General features: G+C 41.0%; 1 protein-coding gene across 5 annotated transcripts in view; it reads left to right on the top strand.

Moving 5' to 3' along the window:
- Positions 1 to 21686, top strand: part of rbbp8l (retinoblastoma binding protein 8-like) — a 118051-nt gene that overhangs the window by 60779 nt on the left and 35586 nt on the right. For all 5 annotated transcript variants that reach the window (XM_072556423.1, XM_072556424.1, XM_072556425.1 and 2 more), the window contains one exon: positions 10699 to 10828. In XM_072556423.1, the coding sequence (XP_072412524.1) occupies positions 10699 to 10828 (130 nt within the window). The remainder of the gene's footprint in view (positions 1 to 10698; positions 10829 to 21686) is intronic.

Below are 21686 nucleotides of genomic sequence, written 5' to 3'. Positions count from 1 at the left end.
AGTTTTTGACTGAGAGTTTAAATTATTTCTTGTTTACCATGGATGAAAGATTATCGGGGGTATGCAGGAATGTGAGGTTGAGGTTAAAATTAGGTTAGCTATGATCCAGTTGAATGGCAGAGTGAGCTTCAAGGACCAAGTGGCCTATCCTTGATCTTTCTTTGTATCTTTCTTGTTGCAAACAGCTGAAGGAACTCACTGTTTCATATAATCTGCTATTCTATAGACATATGATCCACACACCTGGCATCACATTGATACTGAAATTCATAGACCATCTGACTCATTTATGTGATAGGCAGCATGTCCTTTTGTCTTGACAGCACCATTCTGTTAAAAGCAAAAACCACTTGAGTTGCTTCTGCATGGAAACAGCATAAAACAGATAACTTCACCTGTTGCTCTAACTTTTAAGTTATCTTACTTATCTGGGATAATCTAAGGTAGACTGGGGACTTTTCAGGACCACGATTAAACAACTGCTTTAAGGCCTTCCATGAATTTGCACAATATACAGTGAGAAATGAACTGGTCAGGGTAGCCATAATCCTACTGGATAACTTTGTACCCTATTTTGGCATCTATTTTAGATGGTGATTAAATGGCTATTTATGAGATTTCCAGTAAGTTTAGTCTTATGGTGTAGGATTGTAGGGATCCTAACTGTCTGGTAAAGGTAGGTTTGTGGTAGACAGTAGCAGAGAAACCCCTGGCCAATTTCTTAACTATCAAGGAAAGCCCATTTAACTGTTCCATTTCAAATACGAGTTTGAGTGCAGAAGTTTGAGTGCAACCGGGTAGATTGACAATGATTGGTCAACTTAATAGAGTCCATTAAGACACGTAAGGAAATTCTTACATGCAACGACAGATTCAAGTGTACTATGGAAATTTATTATCAATACGGTAAATCAGAAATCTGCAAGGAATGTAAAGTTAGATGACATTCTATTAAGACACATTTCTCATGAAATATAACAAAGATAAAAATCACACAACAATAGGTTATAGTCCAACTGGTTTATTTGGAAGCACTAGCTTTCGGAGTGCTGCTCCTTCATCAGGTGGTTATCCTGATGAAGGAGCAGCGCTCCAAAAGCTAGTGGTTCCAAATAAACCTGTTGGACTATAACCTGGTGTTGTGTGATTTTTAACTTTGTACACCCCAGTCCAACACTGGCATCTTCAAATTATAACAAAGATGATTGCAAGAGCTAGACCTCATGGTGTCCCACAGAACTTCATCTATTTTGGCAAACATGGTATTATTGAAGCTGATTTCAACTGTGTGAGTTGCTGACCTTACAAGTTCATTGAATACTGGTTAATGCAATGGAGGCAGATCTAGGCTGCCATGACATAATGTTGCAGTGCAGATATCTGTGGTTTTGTTTGAGTGATGCATTGGTGAGTAAGCTAACAGTATAAAAAGAGCAATAGACACTACATTGCTATCAATATGCAAGTTCTGTATGTCCTTCATGAATGTGAAAATGTCCTTCACCATGTAAATGGAGAATTTGTTTAAAATTCATAGCAATTTGTACGCAAACATTCTTGGTGTTCAGAATTGGTCACACATAAGATAGAGCATAAATAGCAGGCAGAAAAACAATTTACATGAAAGGTTCCAGTTTCAATTCAACAAAATAAGTCACAAAATTTTCTGGTTCATTTCTCAGGCCAATACCCTGACCAATCATAGTCAACCTACCCTCGTCAACCTCGTCAAAGCCTGGCTGTTAACTGTCAACCAGCATTAATGGGTACACTCTCTATCAATCTGAGTTGATTTGCCAAACAATTAATACTCTCATGCAGTATAAATGTTAGTTTTCTGCTTGAATTTGCATTATTGTAAAATATTCTGATAATTGCATAATGAATAGCTTTGACAAAATCTGATTTTTCAGCAATAGCCAAGCTCTTAGCAAATGACTAATAATTCTATTAAGATCAGAAATTTATAACATAAACTAGTAAAAAAATGTTAAACTTTAGATGTTATACTGAATGTTAAATTGTGAAGACAATTGCTGTAATATGTAGTCTGTTATTCCAAAATCATAGTATTGACAAAAACACACTGCTGAAAGCTTTTTGTCTAAGCTTGGTACTAATGAGCAGAGTGCAGAGAGGAAACGTAAGCACAGAAGACTGCAAGTCCTTAATAGAGTCTGCCCAATTGACTCTTTCCTTCAACTTAAGTGATCTGAGAAACAAGTGAAGTCTGGGTTCTCTCCTCACAGTTTTGCTCAATATACCTCCATCCATTCAATTATTTGCTGCCCAATTGTGGAGAAGAAAACTTCCCTCACTGTTTGATGAATCATAAAGTTTTTGGAAAGGAAATCCATTGTAAAGCTACTCTGCCAACTTATCACTCCACTTGCATAAACATCCTCTCAGTACTAGTCATGCAAAAATCCTCGGATTTTTACTCATGACAGCATGATAAATGAGTGTTTTGGTTCATGATCTGCAACAAAGCATATATCTATAATATAATTACATTAGAAATCTGAAAGAAGACTTTAATCACATACATAGGAAGAAGCTTTAAGATTGTATTTCTCTTTAGAATATCCAACATGTGGAAATGGGAGTGACAGCTCTGTTCACCCTATTGAAAAAAGAAATCACCCAGTACATAAAAATAATCATTCTGTGTTAAATGTACAACAAGCTAGAAACACTCAGCAGGTCAATGGACATTTGTAAAGTGAAAGGGGTTGGTTTAGCACCATTGACTGGATGGTTGTTTGCAAAGTAATATGATGCCAGAATTGTGGGTTCAATTCCCATCACTAGCTGAGGTTGCCATAAAGGACTCTCCTCTTGCCTGAGGTATAGTGGCCCTCGGGTTCTCTCTCAATTGAGAGAGCAGCCTTATAGTTTGTAAAGGGAAAATTCAGGTTAATGTCCCAGATATGTATTTGCATAAGTCTTAGAATATAATGGCAACTAGATCTAAATTACTTGTCATCATCAGCTGAGAGGTTTAATTGTCCATTTTGAAATTCTGTGTCACTGGTCATGGGTTCTGTGGGTTCTGGTGTGGTTTCCTTTTCCATATTCCTGTTTCTGACAGACGTTCTCAAAGAATCCTGACCCATCAGAGGTTTCTCCTCCTTCTTTATGGTCTAAATTATTAAGCTTTTAATTTATTCATTTTGTGGGATGTGGGCATTGCTGGCTCAGCCAGCATTTGTTTCCCATCCCTAGTTGCCCTTGAGAAGGTGGTGGTGAACTGCCTTCTTGAACCAATGCAGTCTACCTCCACCTGTGGGTTGACCCATAAAGCCATTAGGGAGGGAATTCCAGGACAGTGAAAGAATGATGATATATTTCCAAGTCAGGATGGTGAGTCGCTTAGAAGGGAATGTAAAGGTGGTGGTATTCCCATATATCTGGTGCCCTTGCCTTTCCAGATGGAAGTGGTCGTGAGTTTGGAAGATGCTGTCTGAGGATCTTTGGTGAATTTTTGCAGTGCATCTCATAGATAGTGCACACTGCTGCTAGTGAGTATCAGTGGTGGAGGAAATGGATGTTTTTGGATGCAGTGCCAACCAAGCAGCTTCCTTTGTCCTGGATGGTGTCAAGCTACTTGAGTATTGTTTGGGGTTGGACTCGTCCAGGCAAGTGGGGAGTATTCCATCACATGTCTGACTTGTAGATGATGGACATGCTTTGCAGAGTAAAATGCTAAGTTACTCACCAATTGAATACTGCAATGGAGGCAGATCTTGCTTTTGTAACCATTGCATTTATGTGGTGAGTTCAGTTGAGTTCCTGATCAATGTTAACTCTCAGAATGTTGATAGTGGGGTTTTAGTTATGGTAACACCATTGAATTTCAAGGGCAGTGGTTAGATTGCTCCTTGTTGGTGATGATCATAACCTGGCATTTGTGTGGCACAAATGTTACTTGCCACTGTCAGCCTGAGGCTGGATATTATCCAGATCTTGTTACATTTGTACACGGACTGCTTCAGTGTCTGAGGAGTTGTGAATGGTGCTGAACATTGTGCAATCATTTGCGAACATCCCCACTTCTGACCTTCTGTTGGAGGGGTTGAAGCAGCTGAAGATAGTTGGGCCGAAGAACTATGCTGAGGAATTCCTGCAGAGATGTCCAGAGATCTATTTGTGTCATTAGTTGATCTATCTTATTGCAAATGCTTCATGCATTCAAGTAGAGCATCTTTAACTTCCTTTTTTCCTATACTATTACTCCATGCATGGACCTTACTGATGGACAATTACTGTTGAACTTCATCCTTTCCTGCCTCACAAACAGCACTGTGTTTTTGCATTGACTTTTCTGTTTAGATTTCTCAATCTTCCTTCACTGAAATACTGCGCCACCAACCCAGACACTCAGACATTTCTCTTTTAGTTTAAAGCCTTATCCACAGCCCTTTTTATATGGTTTGTCAGGACTAATTCTAACTCAGTTTAAGTGAGGCACATCTGAGTTCTGGCACTAATGCCCTGTAACTCAAAAGTCACTTCTTCCCACACTATGCTTGCAGCCATGCATTTAATTCTATGATCAGCATCACCCTCTGTCAATTAACACATGGCTCAGGTAACGACCCAGGGATTATTATCATTAATGTTCACCATTTTAATTTGGATCCTAACTATTCAAAATCCCTCAGCACAGCATCATTCCTGCTTCTACAGGGGCTATAACAACTACATGCACCCACTCACACCAATACCATTGCCCACCATGAGGAGAGGCCTTTAACCCAGCACAGGGCTAGGAGCACAGCACAGAGAACAGAGTCCGGCCCCCTGAATGCTGTTCATTATCACTGCCATGTTTGTCTTTGCTCTTCACACTTGAATGGTATCCTGCACCAAGAGTTCTCTGGTGAATTTATTCATTCACCCTGCATTCCTTCTCTTCGTCTACTCAGGCAGCAAATACCTCATACCTTTTGGTAAAATGGCTGAATACACTCTATCACTATACCCTGGATCCATTTGCCTGCCTGACTAGCAGTCACACTCTGCTGTCCCTGACCATTGACCAACTGTGAGGTTCTATCTAAACCGAAGAGGTGTGTCTGTTTCTTGGAATGAAGTGTTCAGTTTACTTTCCCCTTTCCTGGTGCTCCATAATGCCTGCAACTCAGACTCCCATTCAGCAACTCTGAGCCAAAGTTGTTCTAAATGAAAAGTCATTCTAGAAATGATTTTCTGAAAGTGCAATACATTCTACAGATTCACATATATTGCAGTATCAAAGTACACCACTAATGCTGCCATATCTGAATACCCACATTTAATTATTCAAATAGCTATTAATTTAGACACTTAAAGTAATAGCAAAGAGACACGCAAATAACATTCTCTACCTACTGGTGACTGAAAAAAAACCTTCCCTCGTCTGACTTCCCATCTGTATAAAATTCCCAATTTTGCACTCATTCCTTGTCTCACTTTTTGCCCTCTCTGTGTGGTGGCAAAGCCTCTCTCTGCTTTTATCGAAGGCTAATGACTCACTCCCAAGTTGCAACTGCTTAGTCAGATTCCTGTCCCAGATGCGCGATGTGGAAGAATGCTGAGGACGTGAATGCTGCCAGCTGAGAGTTGTAGGACACTCGACTTGCTGGACCTTACAAGATCAGTTATGGTCTCACTCTTCTAGAAAGAACGAAGTGCAAAAGGTTCTGCTTTTCATTGGCCTGAAACATTGGGCTGAAACATATACCCACTTTGGAGCAGGAAACTAGATAGGGCATGATTTATGTTTATACTTCGGAACTGTATTGTTCCTAATGCGTACCCTTGTACAATTTCAGCAATAATGAGGAAGGCCACTTAAAGGCCTGTATTTGCTGCTGTTGGGATTTTACTTGTGAAGGGGACAGGCTGATGCCAACTTTCCAGGCCAAGTAGTGAAACAATGGTTGCCATGCAAGGAGGCAAGGGTACCTCCTTTTTCAATTACTTGTGCCAATGGAATGCCTCTTTCACAAAGTACTTCTTCTGCCCCAGCATTCCCTCTATCCTCTTCTAATACAGCCCTACCCCTCTTTTGCTGAGGCCTGATAACGCACTCCTGGCAAGGCACCAGACTTACCTTTACCCTGGGCTCCTTTCCAGCTTGCTTCCAATCAGGGACTCGCCGCATTTCCAGGAGTGACCCCCACTCCAATGGGTGACCTGGAGAGCTATCGGCCATTGGTCTAGGTGGCAGCTCTCACAGGCAGACCTTTCTTCATCATGAGAGCAAAAGTCTTACCTTAAACCAATTAGCAGCCTGACTACTGTTAATGGGGCTATCCCATTACTTTTTTACCCCGTGTCCCAACATAAAATTCAGCCCATTAAGTTTGTTTCTGTCTCCAGAGCTGCTGCCTGACCCTTTTATTTCCGGTACTTTCTGTTTGACTATTCATAATTAATACTTGGCTCTGTTAATCCACCAGGTGGAATCATGTTGAAGAATGGCTCCTGAGTAATAGGGCAAATATAGATTTCCAATGAAAACTGCATTTAAGAAAAACATATTGAAATTTGTTCTCATTTTGCCTTTGGGGTTCGATCTTCCTCAGCATTGCATCTTATGCAAATGAGCAAGTTGCGAGTTCAGAATTGTCTGTCAGTCCCATTGAGCATAGGTGCTCCATCTTCCTCACCAATCTGGCAAAGTTTAATGTTGGCACTCTACTAAGAAGGTGATTTACTTCAGTCTGAGAACAAAGTGAACATGCTCCTCGTAATGACATGCCAAAATACTAAGCCATCAATACATTGCTTCAGTCAGAACAATTATGCGCTGCTTCAGTATATTATAAATTACGTTTTCCCTGTCCCAATTTTCTTCCTGCGGTGAAATTGGGGCTGTGTTAGAAAGAGGCACAAAGGCAGGAGACTGGACAGACCCAAGTGGAACTTTGGATTAGTTTGTTTCCTCCCTCAATATTCTGCAGTATTTGTGATGTACAGTATGTCACTGTGTGCTCCTAACCAAGCATATTAAACCAACCCAGCCGCAGTTACATCACATACAAACAAATCAAATTGTAGGACAATGTGTAACTATAATATAAGGTAAGTAATCAAACCTGTTTTTTCTGCTGAATGCCTTTTTCTTTCCTTAATAGTTTACTTGACTGTACTTGATCGAGTACTAAACTCTTGTGCTGCAAGGTGATAATCAAAAGAGCATGCTACATTTCTCCTACTTCCAATCACACCACCACCCCCCTTCACCTTTGACTTGAGGTGTTTGGAATTGTAACTGTGGAAACCAATGTGGAACAATCATGTTCATTTTTTTTTCGTATTTTTGAAGGTAACAGCACTCATTTTTTGTGAAGGTACAGCCTTGTTTTCAATATATCAAATTTCATTTTGGCTTTCTCCAGGCTCCTCACAGGTTCAGTTTATTTCATGTTCAGCACTGTTTTTCATTGAAGAAAGTGACACTGTAGGACCCACAGTTGGTTTTGTCTCATTTTGTTCCACAATCTAAACAATGTTAACAAGCTGAGAGATCCATTTTGTTTCAGTATGAGATTTAGAAGCAATTCCAAATAAGGTTTATTGAAGAAGCCTTATCTGGAAACATGACTTGTCCCTGATTGTATATTTCACCTTGAACATACCAACGGTAGAAGTCAGCAATTGCCCAACTTTTGTAACCTTAAATTTCTAGTACATGTGATCCGATGTGAAAACAGAATAATTATTAACAAGGGAATATGAATTAGCATTCATTACTTCACTACTTTTGACTATTTAGTATATCAAAACTATTTAAAAGAAATAACAACTCACATATCATAACCTCTGGACATCCTAAAACACTTTACAGCCAATGATGAACGTTTGAAGTATGTTGTAAACATATTTTACACACAGCCTGCTCCCAATATCAGCATCCCACAATGGCCAGATAATTGGGTCTTGTCTTGTTGATCTAGGGATAAATATTGGCCAGGATGCCAGGGTTAACAATTTTGTTTTTCTTCAAAATAGTGTTGGGGAATTTTTGCATCCCTCTGAGAAGATGGGCTGGTCCTTGATTTAATGCCTCATGCAAAAGCAGTTGACACTTCCATCATATCTGCATTAGCATCTCAGTACACATTTTGTGCCTACATCTTGGAATGAGAACTCAAACCCAGGCAAGGAGAAACAGCATTTGCAGATGCGCCACATCTTGATACCTTACCCTTTTAAGGCACGCTTTACATAGCAAAATAAGGTATTTCAAAAGGGGAAAAGGCAGGAGAATCAAACCCAGGTTCGATTCCAGCTTTGGATGACTATCTGTGTGGAGTTTGTGCGTTCTCCCCATGTCTGCGTGGGTTTCCTCTGGGTGCTCCAGTTTCCTCCTGTAGTTGAATGATGTACGGGTCAGGTGGATTAGCCCATTGGAAATGGGTATTGTGGGGGATGGATCTGGGTCTGAGTGGGATGCAACTTGGAGGGTTGGTGCAGACTGAATGGGCCAAATGACCTCTTTCCACACTGCAGTGATTATATGATTCTATGACAACAAGCTTATGTTAACAAAAGTGACTGTCAAAGTAGTTGAAAATAGTTTTTTGATGAGGCTTTTAAGGATGGGAGAAATAGAAACAACTTGAATAGCTCAAGAGAGCAGAATTCCCGAATTTCAGGCTGTGGCACTGGAATCTCTGCCCTCAGCAATGGTCTGGGGATTGACAGGTGCAGTAGGAATTGGGACGAAGTACAGACAATAAATCAAAATGCAAGAAGAAAGCTGAAAATTGAAGAGGTGAGCAGAATCAACAAGATAATATAGATCTGAAGTTAAAAGTAAATACTAACAACACACTGCATTCAGGAAACAACTTCCTCAAAGTTAATATGTTTGATTTCCACCTTTTATCACAGAATGGTTTTGGATGTAGGTTTGCTCGCTGAGCTGAAAGGTTCATTTCCAGGTGTTTTGTTACCTTACGAGATAACATCTTCAGTGGACCTCAATCCGAAGCAATGCTGAAAGTTCCTGCTTTCTATTTATATGTTTGGATTTCTTTGGGCTGGTGATGTCATTTCCTGTGGTGATATTATTTCCTGTGGTGGAGTCACTTCCTGTTCCTTTTCTCATGGGGTGGTAGATGGAGTCTAACTCGATGTGTTTGCTGATAGATTTCCAGTTGGAATGCCATGCTTCTAGGAATTTTCGTGCGTGTCTTTGTTTGGTTTGTCCTAGGATGGATGTGTTGTCCCAGCTGAAGTGGTGTCCTTCTTCTTCTGTATGTGAGGATACTATTGAAAGAGAGTCATGTCTTTTTGTGGCTAATTGGTGTTCATGTATCCTGGTGGTTAGTTTTCTGCCTGTTTGTCCAATGTAGTGTTTGTTACAGTTCTTTCACGGCATTTTGTAAATGACGTTAGTTTTGCTCATTGTTTGTATAGGGTCTTTCAAGTTCATTAGCTGTTGTTTTAGTGTGTTGGTAGCCCACAAACCCACCAACTGGAACTCTATCAACAAACACTTCGAGTTAGACTCCATCTACCACCCCCTGAGAAAAGGAGCAAGACGTGATTTCACCACATGAATAACATCACCACAGGAAATGACATCACCAACCCAAAGAAACCCAAACATATAAATAGAAAGCAGGAACCTTCAGCATTGCTTCACCTGAGGTCCACTGAAGATGTTACCTAGTAAGGTAACAAAACGTCTGGAAATGAACCTTTCAGCTCAGCGAGCAAACCTACATCCAAAACCAGAACCTGAGCTACATATCTTCTCAAAACTCGCTATCTCTGAATGGTGCAGAATTCTTCCATTCTGCATTTTCAGCACAAGCATCCTTTCTGGCTTCCTATTTAAATGTCTTTTATCCTTGAGCTTTCTATTAAATTACCATCAATCCTGCTTTAGAAGTTTTTTTTTATTTGTTCATTCATGGAATGCGGGTATGACTGGCTAGGCCAGCATTTATTACCCATTCTTAATTGCCCAGAGGGTATTTAAGAGTCAACCACAATGCTGTAGGTGTGGAGTCATGTGTAGGACAGACCCGGTAAGGGCGGCCATTTCCTTCCTAAAGGATGTTTGTGAACTAGATGGGTTTTTCTCGACAATTGACAATGGTTTGATGATCACCACTAAACTCTTAATTCATGATGTTTTTTGAACTCTTAATTCCATCAGCTGCCTTGGCAGGATTGAAACCCAGGTCCCTAGAACATTACCCCACTGTCTGGACTAATAGTCTAGCAATAATACTACTGGACCATCACCTCATTTTCTGCTTAATCTGCCCTGGTCCTTATTTTGCTTTCTGATGGCACAGCAATTCTACGGCACAGAAGTAAGAAAATGTAACTGCCTCTTATTAAGGAGCACTTTGTCCTGAAATGCCATTCCATCAAATAAATGATTACCTAGGAGAGGATCTTAATCATATTCAATATGAAATGGTCTTTGCTGTTTAAAGGAACGCTCATCTCTATCTCTATATTGTAAAGAACAAAATTGTCAGGTGGTCAATAGTTACCTTATTTGAATCTTATTCCTTCTTATAGCAGTACAGCCATGACACTAGCTTCAGATGCAAGGAGGAAGTGATTTTGGGTATTAACTGAAATGTTGCAATTAAATAGCCTCAGGATATCTGTGGTTCTAATATTGTGTAGTTTGCAGTCTTCCTATTGGGAGCTTTTTAAAAACTGTATTTGCCTTATCAGACTGAGAACTTTCAAGAAGTGCTTGGAAGCCAAGAGATAACTTCCGAAAATGTGAAGCATCAGTCTGGAAGCAATGAGTTACAGCCAAAGAAGAAGAAAAAGAAAAGGCTACAGGACTATTGGACTTCTGGTAATAATACAATCTTTTCTGATAGCTTTGTATTTTTATAAAAAGAATAGCATTTCGGTATTGCCAATGATTCAAAACCCATGTTTTGGTTAGCAGTGTAGGAATGATGAAGCTTTGTTTTCAAAAAGTTAATGCTTCAGAACCATGGCATTAACCAAGACCAGTTCTGAGGAACTGTCAATGTCCTTCAGCCTTAACCTTGCTTCTCCCTGCACAGACATTGTCTGATGAATTGCCAGCATTTTCTGTTTTGATTTTGGGATCATCCAAACCTCTGTTGCCCACGTCCTTCTTTGCAAAATATTTAATTTTAATTTGCTCCATAACCTCATTACCTTATTATTTCTGTTAATGTAATCCAGGCCGACTATCCTCCAAGATATTTGAGAGGCCCTGGCTGCAGCTCAGTCATATTTGGTGTCTCATGAAAGCATTTTAAAAAGCATAAGAAACAGGAACAGAAGGAGGCCACATGACCCATCAGGTTCTATTCTCTGATCATCTTCAGCTTTCATTCTGCTAATCTCCCTGATCTCTACATCTGTTGATCCCATGGGAAGCTAAATATCTCTTGATCTCAGCCTGAACTACACTCAATGTCTGAGCAGCCACAGTTCTCTGGATAGAGAATTCCAAAGACTCCTGAACTTCTGAGTGAAGCAATTCCTCCTCTTCTCAGTGTTAATGACTGACTCCTTATCCTGAGATAATGCCTCCTTATTCTAGAATCTTCAGCCAGAAGAAACAGCTTCCCAATATCTATCTCTCAAACTCGCTTGGCATCGCATGTGTTTCAGATAGTGTAAGCCCATTGAACAAATGTTTCATGACAGGAATCACATTAGCCTTTGTTTCATCCCTCTAAGACAAGTATATCCTGCCTTAATTAAGAAAACCAAAACTGAACACAGCCCCTCAGGTATCATCTCAACAAAACCCTGTACAAATCTGGCAAGATTTCTTCACTCTTGTACTCTTGCCTTCTTGCATTAAAGGTTAACATTCAATTTTCCTGCTTACTTGTTTACTGTACCACATGGTAACTCACTGTGAAGCGTGTGTGGCGACACGTAATCTCTTTTATCATCAACGTTCAAAAGTTTCTCATCACTTTAAAAAAAATTGATTTTCTATTTGCCCTACTTAAGTGAATAACTTCCATACAGTTTATTGTCCCAGCTAACCTTGCACTGTGAATGAGCTTGCATGCATCTGGACAAGTTAAGTTATCAGTATAACCCCAGCACCGGTACTTGTGGCACAACACTCCCAATAGCCTGCCAATTTGGAAATATCCCATTTATCTCTAATCTCTGTCTTCCGTCCAGTAAGCACTCCTTTGTCTTTACAAGTACATTACCAGCAAATGGGTGGCACGGTGGCACAGTGGTCAGCACTGCTGCCTCACAGCACCAGAGATCCAGGTTCAATTCCTGCCTCAGGCAACTGTCTGTGTGAAGTTTGCACATTCTCCCCGTGTCTGCATGGGTTTTCTCCGGGTGCTCCGGTTTCCTCCCACAGTCTAAAGATGTGCACGTTAGGTGAATTGGCCATGCTAAATTGCCCGTAGTGTTAGATGAAGGGGTAAATGTAGGGGAATGGGTCTAGGTGGGTTGCTCTTCAGAGGGTCGGTATGGACTTGTTGGGCCAAAGGGCCTGTTTCCACACTGTAAGTAAACTAAAAAAAATCCACGGACTCTATTCTGTTTAATAACCTTTCCACCATGTAAATCAGGAAGTGTATCAGTGAGTGGCATGAAATCTGTTTTGGTGAGTGGCTGGCATGGGCTATATAGTTGGCAAACCTCTGAGATGTAAGACTCACTGCAGTGTGTGAGCTTGGGGTGGAGCACAAGAATACCAATTATGAGTCCTGATTAATAAAGTGTTTTGGTAGTTGAGGAGTGTTTGGTGATTTGAGTTGCATCCGAAACTATAGGCGAAAGTGAGGTCTGCAGATGCTGGAGATTAGAGTCGGGAGTGTGGTGCTAGAAAAGCACAGCAGGTCAGGCAGCATCTGAGGAGTAGGAGAATCGACGATGCTGCCTGACCTGCTGTGCCTTTCCAATACCACATTCTCCACTCCAAAGCTATTGGTGCAGTTGATAAGGTATGATATCCGAAGGTGCATTCACTTGCTTTAATCATTCATATCAGATAGTTGAATGTCTTGCAGCATTGCAGTGGGGCTTGACTCCTATGTGACACTGTGTCTGGAGGGTATCCGACTGGAGGGTATCCTAGTGCCCAACTGCCATGTGCCATCTCCCCTATAGGCACCTCTTGCGCTACAAGATCCAGTGCAGTGTCCAGATACCTTGCACCATTTTCAATGTTTCACGGAACAAATTTGTTGCCTTTATTAGTGAAAGCATCTTTTCCAGCCACGATGTACTAACTCTTTAAATGATGCAGGCTAGCTTTCAACATGCCATTCACAAAATTGGCATCCAGATAATTGATAACACAATTGGCAATGGTTAGATGCTGATATTGAAATAAACAGTCAACTCTGAGTTGTTACATTGCCTGCATCACACTCAACTGGCAAGGATTAATCATATGTCACAGTCACCAGGCCCATTTTCAGGTGCTGTCCCAGTTAGCAACCCTTCTCCCACCATTCAGTCAGTTCAGCACATACCATGAAATCTTTGTGAAATTCAATCTTCATCCAACTACTTGCTACAACAACATAACTTGCTGGAAATTATCAACAGGTCTAGCAGCACCTGTAGAGAGAAATCAGTTAACATTTCAGGTCCAGTGACCCTTCTTCAGAACCCAAAAACATTAACCCTAATTTTGCTCCAGACCTGCTGAGATTTTGCAGCAACTTCTGTTTTTGTTTCTGATTTCCAGCATCCATAGTTCTTTCAGTTTTCTGACTATGCACTACGCTGGATTGCGAGATGAAATCCCAAAGCTGTTCGGCGGCAGTGGTTAGCACTGCTGCCTCTCAGCGCTAGGGACCGGGATTTGATTCCTGCCACAGATGACTGCCTGTGTGGAGTTTGCACATTTTTCCCCTGTCTGCGTCGGTTTCCTCCCACAATCCAAAGATGTGCAGGTTGGGTGAATTGGCCATGCTAAATTGCCCATAGTGTTCAGGGATGTGTAGGTAAGGTAGGTTAGAGTAATAGGGTAGGGGATTGGATCTGGTTGGGATACTCTTTAGAATATTGCTGTGGACTTGTTGGGTCAAATGGCCTATTTCCACACTGCAGGGATTCTATGATGAAAACTGGTAATGCTGTTTGTTCATTGCGATAAGCATAGACGAGTTACTAAAGAGGGACCTAAATTTATAGTGAGTTTAGTCAATTCAATGTAATCTGGGGCATGGGAATGCATTGCTCTAAATGCAACCCTTCATCCTGACATTCACTAATGGTGAATGTGTGCAGAAAGGGTGAGGTAATTATTGGACTATGATTTTTACGTCAACCTTTTATTTATAGTTAATCACAATATGATTGTGCCATTGGAGACAGTCATATCAGATTAGGACTTTTTACAAAACATTTGTTAAACAAGATCTTTATTTACTTTTAATCAAAGCAAAATTTAATTTTGCATGCTAGCATTTAATTCGGATTGTGTAAGATTTTCAGCTAAAGCTCATGTTGCACTGGAGAGATAAGAGGTTGCAATGTGCCATTGGGCTTACTACTGGTTTAAAGTGGTCATTCCTTATTGGGTTCAGAGTTTGAGTAGCTTTGCAAAAGCAAAGCAACTGGACTTTTTTACAATGATTTTTACCCAAGGGCAGGGTTGATCAAGCAAAGGAAGTTGAAACGTGAGCTCCTTCAAACCTGGGTGGTTCTACAGCATTAATTCATGGCCAAGCCCAGTCAAGTTTAGGATTAGATCTGCTCAGGTTTGAACATTCCCAAAGGTAACTTGGCATCAAGGAATGTAGCCATTTTTTTAAAAAGTTGTGCTAAAGGAAGCAGCTGACTGTTTTAATATTGAAGATGGCTTTGATTCAGGTGAAAGCCATTCAATGAGCCCATTCAATGTTGGGGCATGAAAACTTAACCCTTGAAAACATTAAAGAACCACACATAATGTCAGAGAATAAGACTTGCAATAATTAAAAACTGTACAAATGGAAGCTATTAGTACTAATAATACTTATTTAATTGACAGTGCCAGATACTACCCAAATTTGGTAGCTCTGTCACTTCTGATACAGAAGGACATGGGATTCAAAACAGAACCTGAACACACAAATCAATGATAACTTTAAAGCTCAGTACTGAAAGAATGCTGCATTGTGGGCAATACTTCAGATAGTTCATTAAACTATGTCCTGACTACCCTCTCAGCTGACATAAAAGATCTCACAGCACCGTTTCCTGAAGGAGAAGGTATCCCTGTATCCCTCAATCAATATCATAAACTATAGTTTGCTGCTGTTTTTGGGAACTTGCTGTATAGAAATTAGCTTTTATGTTATTTTGAAGGACGCTCGACTATATGGTGTTCTTCCATCCATTCTGACAGAATTCAACACCAGTGGGCTAGTCAGAGGACCTCCTTATGGATCTGCTGCTAGACCTGGCTAAAATAACCATCAGTAGGATCAGACAGCAGACCATTATGGGGGGTCATAGTTCCTGACTGCCTGTCCCTATTCTGCTCCTCCAGTCACATCCAGGTATCCTTGGTGAGGGAACATGTGATGTCTAGTAGCACACTCAAAACCTTTAGGGACACTATTTTGATTTAGTCACCTCTTCATTTTCTCTATTTTAGTTTGTGTTATTTTTATGCTGCCTCTGCAATGCTGCCTCAGTGTTTGCAATGTGATTAATTTGGAAAATTGTTGAATTGGTGGTGGGTTTATTTTATAATAAGAAATGTTAGTGGTGAAGTGGTAATGTCAGTGGACTTGCAATCCAGATGCCTTGGTTAATTCCCTGAGGCAGGGGTTCAAATGCAACAATAGCAGCTGGTGGGATTTAAGTGTAACTAACAGAAAAAAAAAGAGCTGAGTTCTGTTTCTGGACTGGGAACAATGGAAGCTGGTGTTTGTAGTAAATTAAAGATTTGCATTCAAGCCTTTGTAAACTCAATGCAAAAAGGAGCTGAGTTCTTGGTTTGGACAGCCTGTTCATGTTGATATTGCCCTTGTTTCTAAACAGCAAGGCATACATTTGATACCCAGATGTATCTTTATTCCTTAAGACAATAAGACATAGGAGCAGAAATTAGGTTATTCAGCCCATCAAGTCTGCTCTGCCATTTAATCATGGCTGATTAAGTTTCTCAACCCCATTCTCTGCTTTCTCCCCGTAACCCTTAATCCTCTCATCAATCAAGAACCTATCTATCTCCATCTTGAATATACTCAATGACCTGGCTTCCACAGCTTTCTGTAGCAGTGATTTCCATTGATTCACCATTCTCTGGCTGAAAAACTTTCTCTTTATCTTTGTTCTAAAAGATCATCCCTTTACTCTAAGGCTAAGCCCTCAAGTCCTTATCTCTTCTACCTAGAATGGAAAGCTTAACTGGTTACTTGGGAAATTAGTTAATTTGCTGGTTTCTTTATCTAAAAGGAAGAGCTGAGTTCTTCCTCAGTGAAGTGTTTCTGTCTGGACAGGGAAAGGATCCAGCAGCAGGACTAGGATAGAAATATTTTTTAGATTAGATTACTTACAGCGTGGAAACAAGCCCTTCGGCCCAACAAGTCCACACTGACCCGCCGAAGCGCACCCACCCAGACCCATTCTCCTACATTTACCCTGCATCTAACACTACGGGCAATTTAGCATGGCCAATTCACCTAACCTGCACATTTTTTGGACTGTGGGAGGAAACCGGAGCACCCGGAGGAAACCCACGCAGACACGGGGAGAATGTACAAACTCCACACAGTCAGTTGCCTGAGGCAGGAATTGAACCCAGGTCTCTGGCGCTGTGAGGCAGCAGTGCTAACCACTGTGCCACCGTGCCGCCCGTGTGAGAGCAAGATGGCAAATTGAAATGGCAAGTGACTAGGAGATCAGGAGTCATTTTTGCGGATGAAGTGGAGCTGGTCTGTAAGGCAGACACCCAGTCTGCATTTGGTCTCACCAATGTAAAGAAGACCACATTGTGAGCATGTCCTTTGCCTTTCACTCTAAGCACCCTGATCATCAGTTCCACTTGCTCCTCTTTGACTTTTGTCAATGGCATAAAAACTATCATTGTCCACCACACTTTGATTCTGAAGAAGAGTCTTTGGACTCAAAATGTTAACTCAGTTGCTCTCTCCACAGCCGTTGCCAAACCTGGTGTGTTTCTCTAGCACTTTTCGTTTTTGTATAGTACGCTTAAATTCACAGAACATGCCCAAGTATTTTGCATGAATCACTTTTGATGTCTAGGGCCTGTTATAAGAGAAAATGTGGCAACCAATTTGTTCATAGCCAAGTAATTAAAACAGTAATGTAAGAAATGCATACTTAAATTTGTTATTCAGAGGTTTTAGTTGAAAGATAAATGTTGGGTGGGACGTTGGCAGAGATTTACTGGTTGATTGCAAGTTCTTTGTAGGTCCTTTTACATCAAAATTGGAAGATTAAGGACTCAGTTTCTTAGCTCATCTGGAAGACAACGCCTCTAACAATGTAGCATTCACTTAGTACTCTTTATGTGTCTAAGTCTAGATCATATTGTACTGACTCAACACTTAATTCTTTTGTCACTAGTGGCAATAATGTTATTCCCTAAATCAAAATTACTCTTCTATAATGACAACATAAGCAAAAAATCTCACAACACCAGGTTATAGTCTAACAAGTTTGTTTGAAACTGCAAACTTTCAGAGCCCCATTCACTCCTCAGGCAGCTGTCTGGAATAAGGTAAATAACTCTTTCATGGAGAAGGAATCTGATTCTCTGCCTCACTTTGGATTTAATTTGGGCCAAAGGGACACAAAGGAATAAAGGCACAGGACAGGAAACTGGTGTCAGGCATGATCTTATTGAATAACAAAACAGACTCAAGGGACTGGAAAGCCAAATTCTCACATTGCTCTCGGTCTAATTGTAAAGGTTGGATCTCTTTATATTTCTGTATTTTTGATTATGGACTAAAATGGGAAAGAGACTATGGAGGAAAGAATTGCTACACTTTTTTAAAAGCAAGTCACCTGGCACACAGTTTATACAGCTGTTTGTTCAAGTAATGTGCATGGTTAGTACAGATGAACTAGAGCCAAGGGTGTGCACAAAGGAAGATTTGACCAGAAATAAGTAGTTGATTAGAATGTGGAATGGTAACTAGTTGTCAATGACAATGGCCTTCTGCCTGCCAACAACTTTACGATTGGCTCCCAAGCAGCTGAACAGATTGTAAGCATGAATGTTTGGTCAGGAGCCATCGGTCATCTGAGGAGGAAGGAATTATCCTTTTCTCCACAGTAAAAAAGGACTCCTCAAGTTGAAGAAAGCCAGTTTATTTCCCCTCTTCAGATACTGAAAGGTGTGGCCTTTAACAAATAATTCAGGGAATTTATAAAAGTGAACCATTCAATCTGTGCTTCATGTAATCAAATGAAGATACCTAGAGAATGAAGATAGAGGGGCAGCAAACCTGACAAGCCAAAAATGTCATCTCAGTAAATCCCATGAACAGGGAACATTGAACCACTTCCCCTGTCTTTTCTTCCACCCAGGACACTCATTTTTTATTTGTGTCTGTTGTGAGAGGATTTTAAGATGGTTAGACTTTTATAACATAATTAGAATTTTAACTGTAACATTATATGTTGTGGTTCATAATTAATAATCTGTAATGAGAATTGATTTATTTGTAATAAATAGTGATAACTTTAAGTACAGAAATCTAGTGTGTGCTAACAATTTTGTTGTGTGATATTCCTTGAGGAAGAGTGACAATAATATGATAGTATTCTCCACTAAAATGGAGAGCAAAGAATTTGAATCTGAAACTAGAGTCCTAAATCTTAATAAAGACAACTACGAGGATATGAGATGTGAATTTGCAAGGATGGATTGGAGAACATTATTAAGGAGGTGACAGTAGACATGCAAGGGTTCATATTTTTAAAATGTGCATGAATAACAACAATTATTATATAACACACTCAAAGTCTTTGACTTATTGTTAAAAGGCACATCTTACAGAAGCAAGTGAGGGGAATAAACTGACTTTCTTCAGGTTTGAAGCTTTTTTGACTGCCAAGATAAGAGCAACTCCTTCCTTCTTGGTTTTTTTTATCCACTTGTGGAACATGGACATTGCTGGCTGCGCAAGCATTTATTGGCCATCCCCAGTTGTCGCTGAGAAGTTGGTGGTGAATCGCTTTCTTGAACCACTGCACCCATCTACTATAGGTAGGCCTACAATCTCCTTAGGGATGGAATTCGAGATTTTGACCCAGTGACAGTGAAGGAACAGTGGTATATTTCCAAGCCAGGATGGTCAGTGGCTTGGAGAGCAACCTGAAGGTGGTGGTGTTCCCATGTATCTGCTGCACTATCCTTCCAGGTGGACGTAGTCATGGATTTGCAAGATACTGTCTAAGAACCTTTGGCAAATTGCAGTAATGCATCTTGCAGATGGTACCTACTGCTGCTACTAAGTGTCAGTGGTGGAAAGTTTGGATTTTGGTGGATGTGGTGTCAATCAGGCAGGCTGCTTTGTCTTGAATGGTGTCAAGTCTCGTGAGTGTTGTTGGAGCTGCATCCATCCAGGAAAGTGGTGAGTATTCCCTCACACTCCTGACTTATGCTTTGTAAATGATGGACAGTCTTTGGGGTGTCAGGAGGTAAGTTACTCGCTGCAGTATTCCCAGCCTTTGATCTGCTCTTGTAGCCATTGTATTTATAAGAGTCCAGTTGAGTTTCTGGTCAATTGTGACCCCCAAGATTGATAGTGGGCTATTGGTAACACCAATGAATGTCATGGGGTGTGGATAGATTGTCTCTTATTGGAGATGGTCATTGCCTGGCAATTTTGTGACAGAAATCTTATTTGCCACTTGTCAACCCAAGCCTGGATAATGATCAGATCTTGGTTGCATTTGAACATGGACAAGTGGAGGAGTCACAAATGGTGCTGAACATTGTGCAATCATCCGTGAACATCTCCACTCCTGACCTTGTGATGGAGGGAAGGTCATTGATGAAGCAGTTGAAGATGGTTCAGACTAGGACACCACCCTGAGGGACTCCTGCAGAGATGTCTTGTAGCTGAGATGACTGACCTCCAACAACCACAACCATCTTCCATGTGCCAAGTATGACTCCAACCAGAGGTGAGTTTGGCCCTGATACCCACTGATTCCAGTTTATTAGGGTCCTTGAATGCCACATTCCATCGAATGTGGCCTTGTTGTCAAGGACTGTAACTCTCAAATCACTTCTGGAATTCAGGTTTTCTGTCCATTTTTGAACCAAGGCTGTAATGAGGTCAGGAGCTGAGTGGCCCTGGCAGCACCCAAACTGGACATCACTGAGCAGGTTATTGCTGAGCAGGTACTGCTTGATAGCATCATTGATGACACCTTCCACCACTGTACTGATGATCAAGAATAGACGGATGGGGCAATAATTGGTTGGGTTGGATTTTGTTTACAGGACATATCTGTGCTAATTTCCACATTGTTGGGTAGGTGTCAGTGTTGTAACTGTACTGGAACAGCAAGTTGTGGAGCACAAGTCTTCAGTACTACTGCCTGAAGGTTGTCAGGGCCCAAAGCCATTGCAGTATCCAGCACCTCCAACCATTTCTTGATATCAAATGAAGTGAATAAATGGGCTGAAGACTGGCATATGTGATGGTGGGCATCACTGAAGGAAGCCAAGATGGATCATCCACTCAGCACTTCTGGCTGAAAATCGCTACAAATGCTTCAGCCTCATCTTTTGCACTGATGTGGTTGAGGATATTCGTAGAGCCTCCTCCTCCTCCTGTGAGTTGTTTAATTGTCCACAGCCATTCATGACCAGGTGTGGTAGTCACTCAAAGGGCAGCAGTGCATCATTCTCCAATCAGGCAGAATGGAAGACTGCAGTGGGTCTTCTTCCAAGTGCAGCTTTTGCACTTTGAGATATTACTGTTAAGGTCATGCTTATTTTGAGTAAGACACCCAGCAAAGATGAGGAACAAAGACTGAGGCAAGTGCTTTTTAAGGTCAAGGGATCCAGGAGTTAAAGGATGACTGACAGAAGACAAGGGTGAGGTGAGGATTGCCAGAAGAAAGGACTGGATTTTACTATCCATGGCCAGCCCTCTGCCCTATATCCTGTCCCTCAAATGTACAAACTAGTGCCAATCAAGCGAGCACCCTTTCTTCTCCAACCTCCCCGCAACCCCGCACCTTCCGCCCCCCTCCCTCCCCTCCCCACCCCATCCAACCTCCACAACTGGCAGCCGGTCTGCAATGGTTTAACTCTTTTGTTCTGCCTGGAACTGAGATAATTGCAGCCCAAACAGAAATCGGTTCTGAACTAATCATCCAAATTTGTAAGCCACCAGGGTAGAATTTGAATGCATGTTTCTGGATTATTAAGTTTTGAGCCCTGACAACATTCCAGCATTATTACTTAAGAGACTTGTGACCTAACCAAGCAGCTCCAGTGCAGTAACAAGTCTGGCATCAATCTGGCAATGTGGAAAACTGGCACGATATGTTCTGTACATGAAAAGAAAGACAAATTCAAACTGATCAATTTGCTCCTTATCAGTCTGCTCTTGATCATCAGCAAAGTGATGGAGGGTATCACCAATAGTGCTATCAAACAATACTTACTGAACAATGAACTGCTCAGTGACACCAAGTTTGAGTTCTATTAAGTTCACTCAGCTCATTACAAACTTTGTCATTAGACTATGTCA

The sequence above is a fragment of the Chiloscyllium punctatum genome, chromosome 37, assembly GCF_047496795.1.
Source record: "Chiloscyllium punctatum isolate Juve2018m chromosome 37, sChiPun1.3, whole genome shotgun sequence".
Lineage (NCBI taxonomy): Eukaryota > Metazoa > Chordata > Chondrichthyes > Orectolobiformes > Hemiscylliidae > Chiloscyllium > Chiloscyllium punctatum.
The sequence above is the reverse complement of the archived record's forward strand: the minus strand, read 5'-3'. Positions and strand labels throughout refer to the sequence as shown.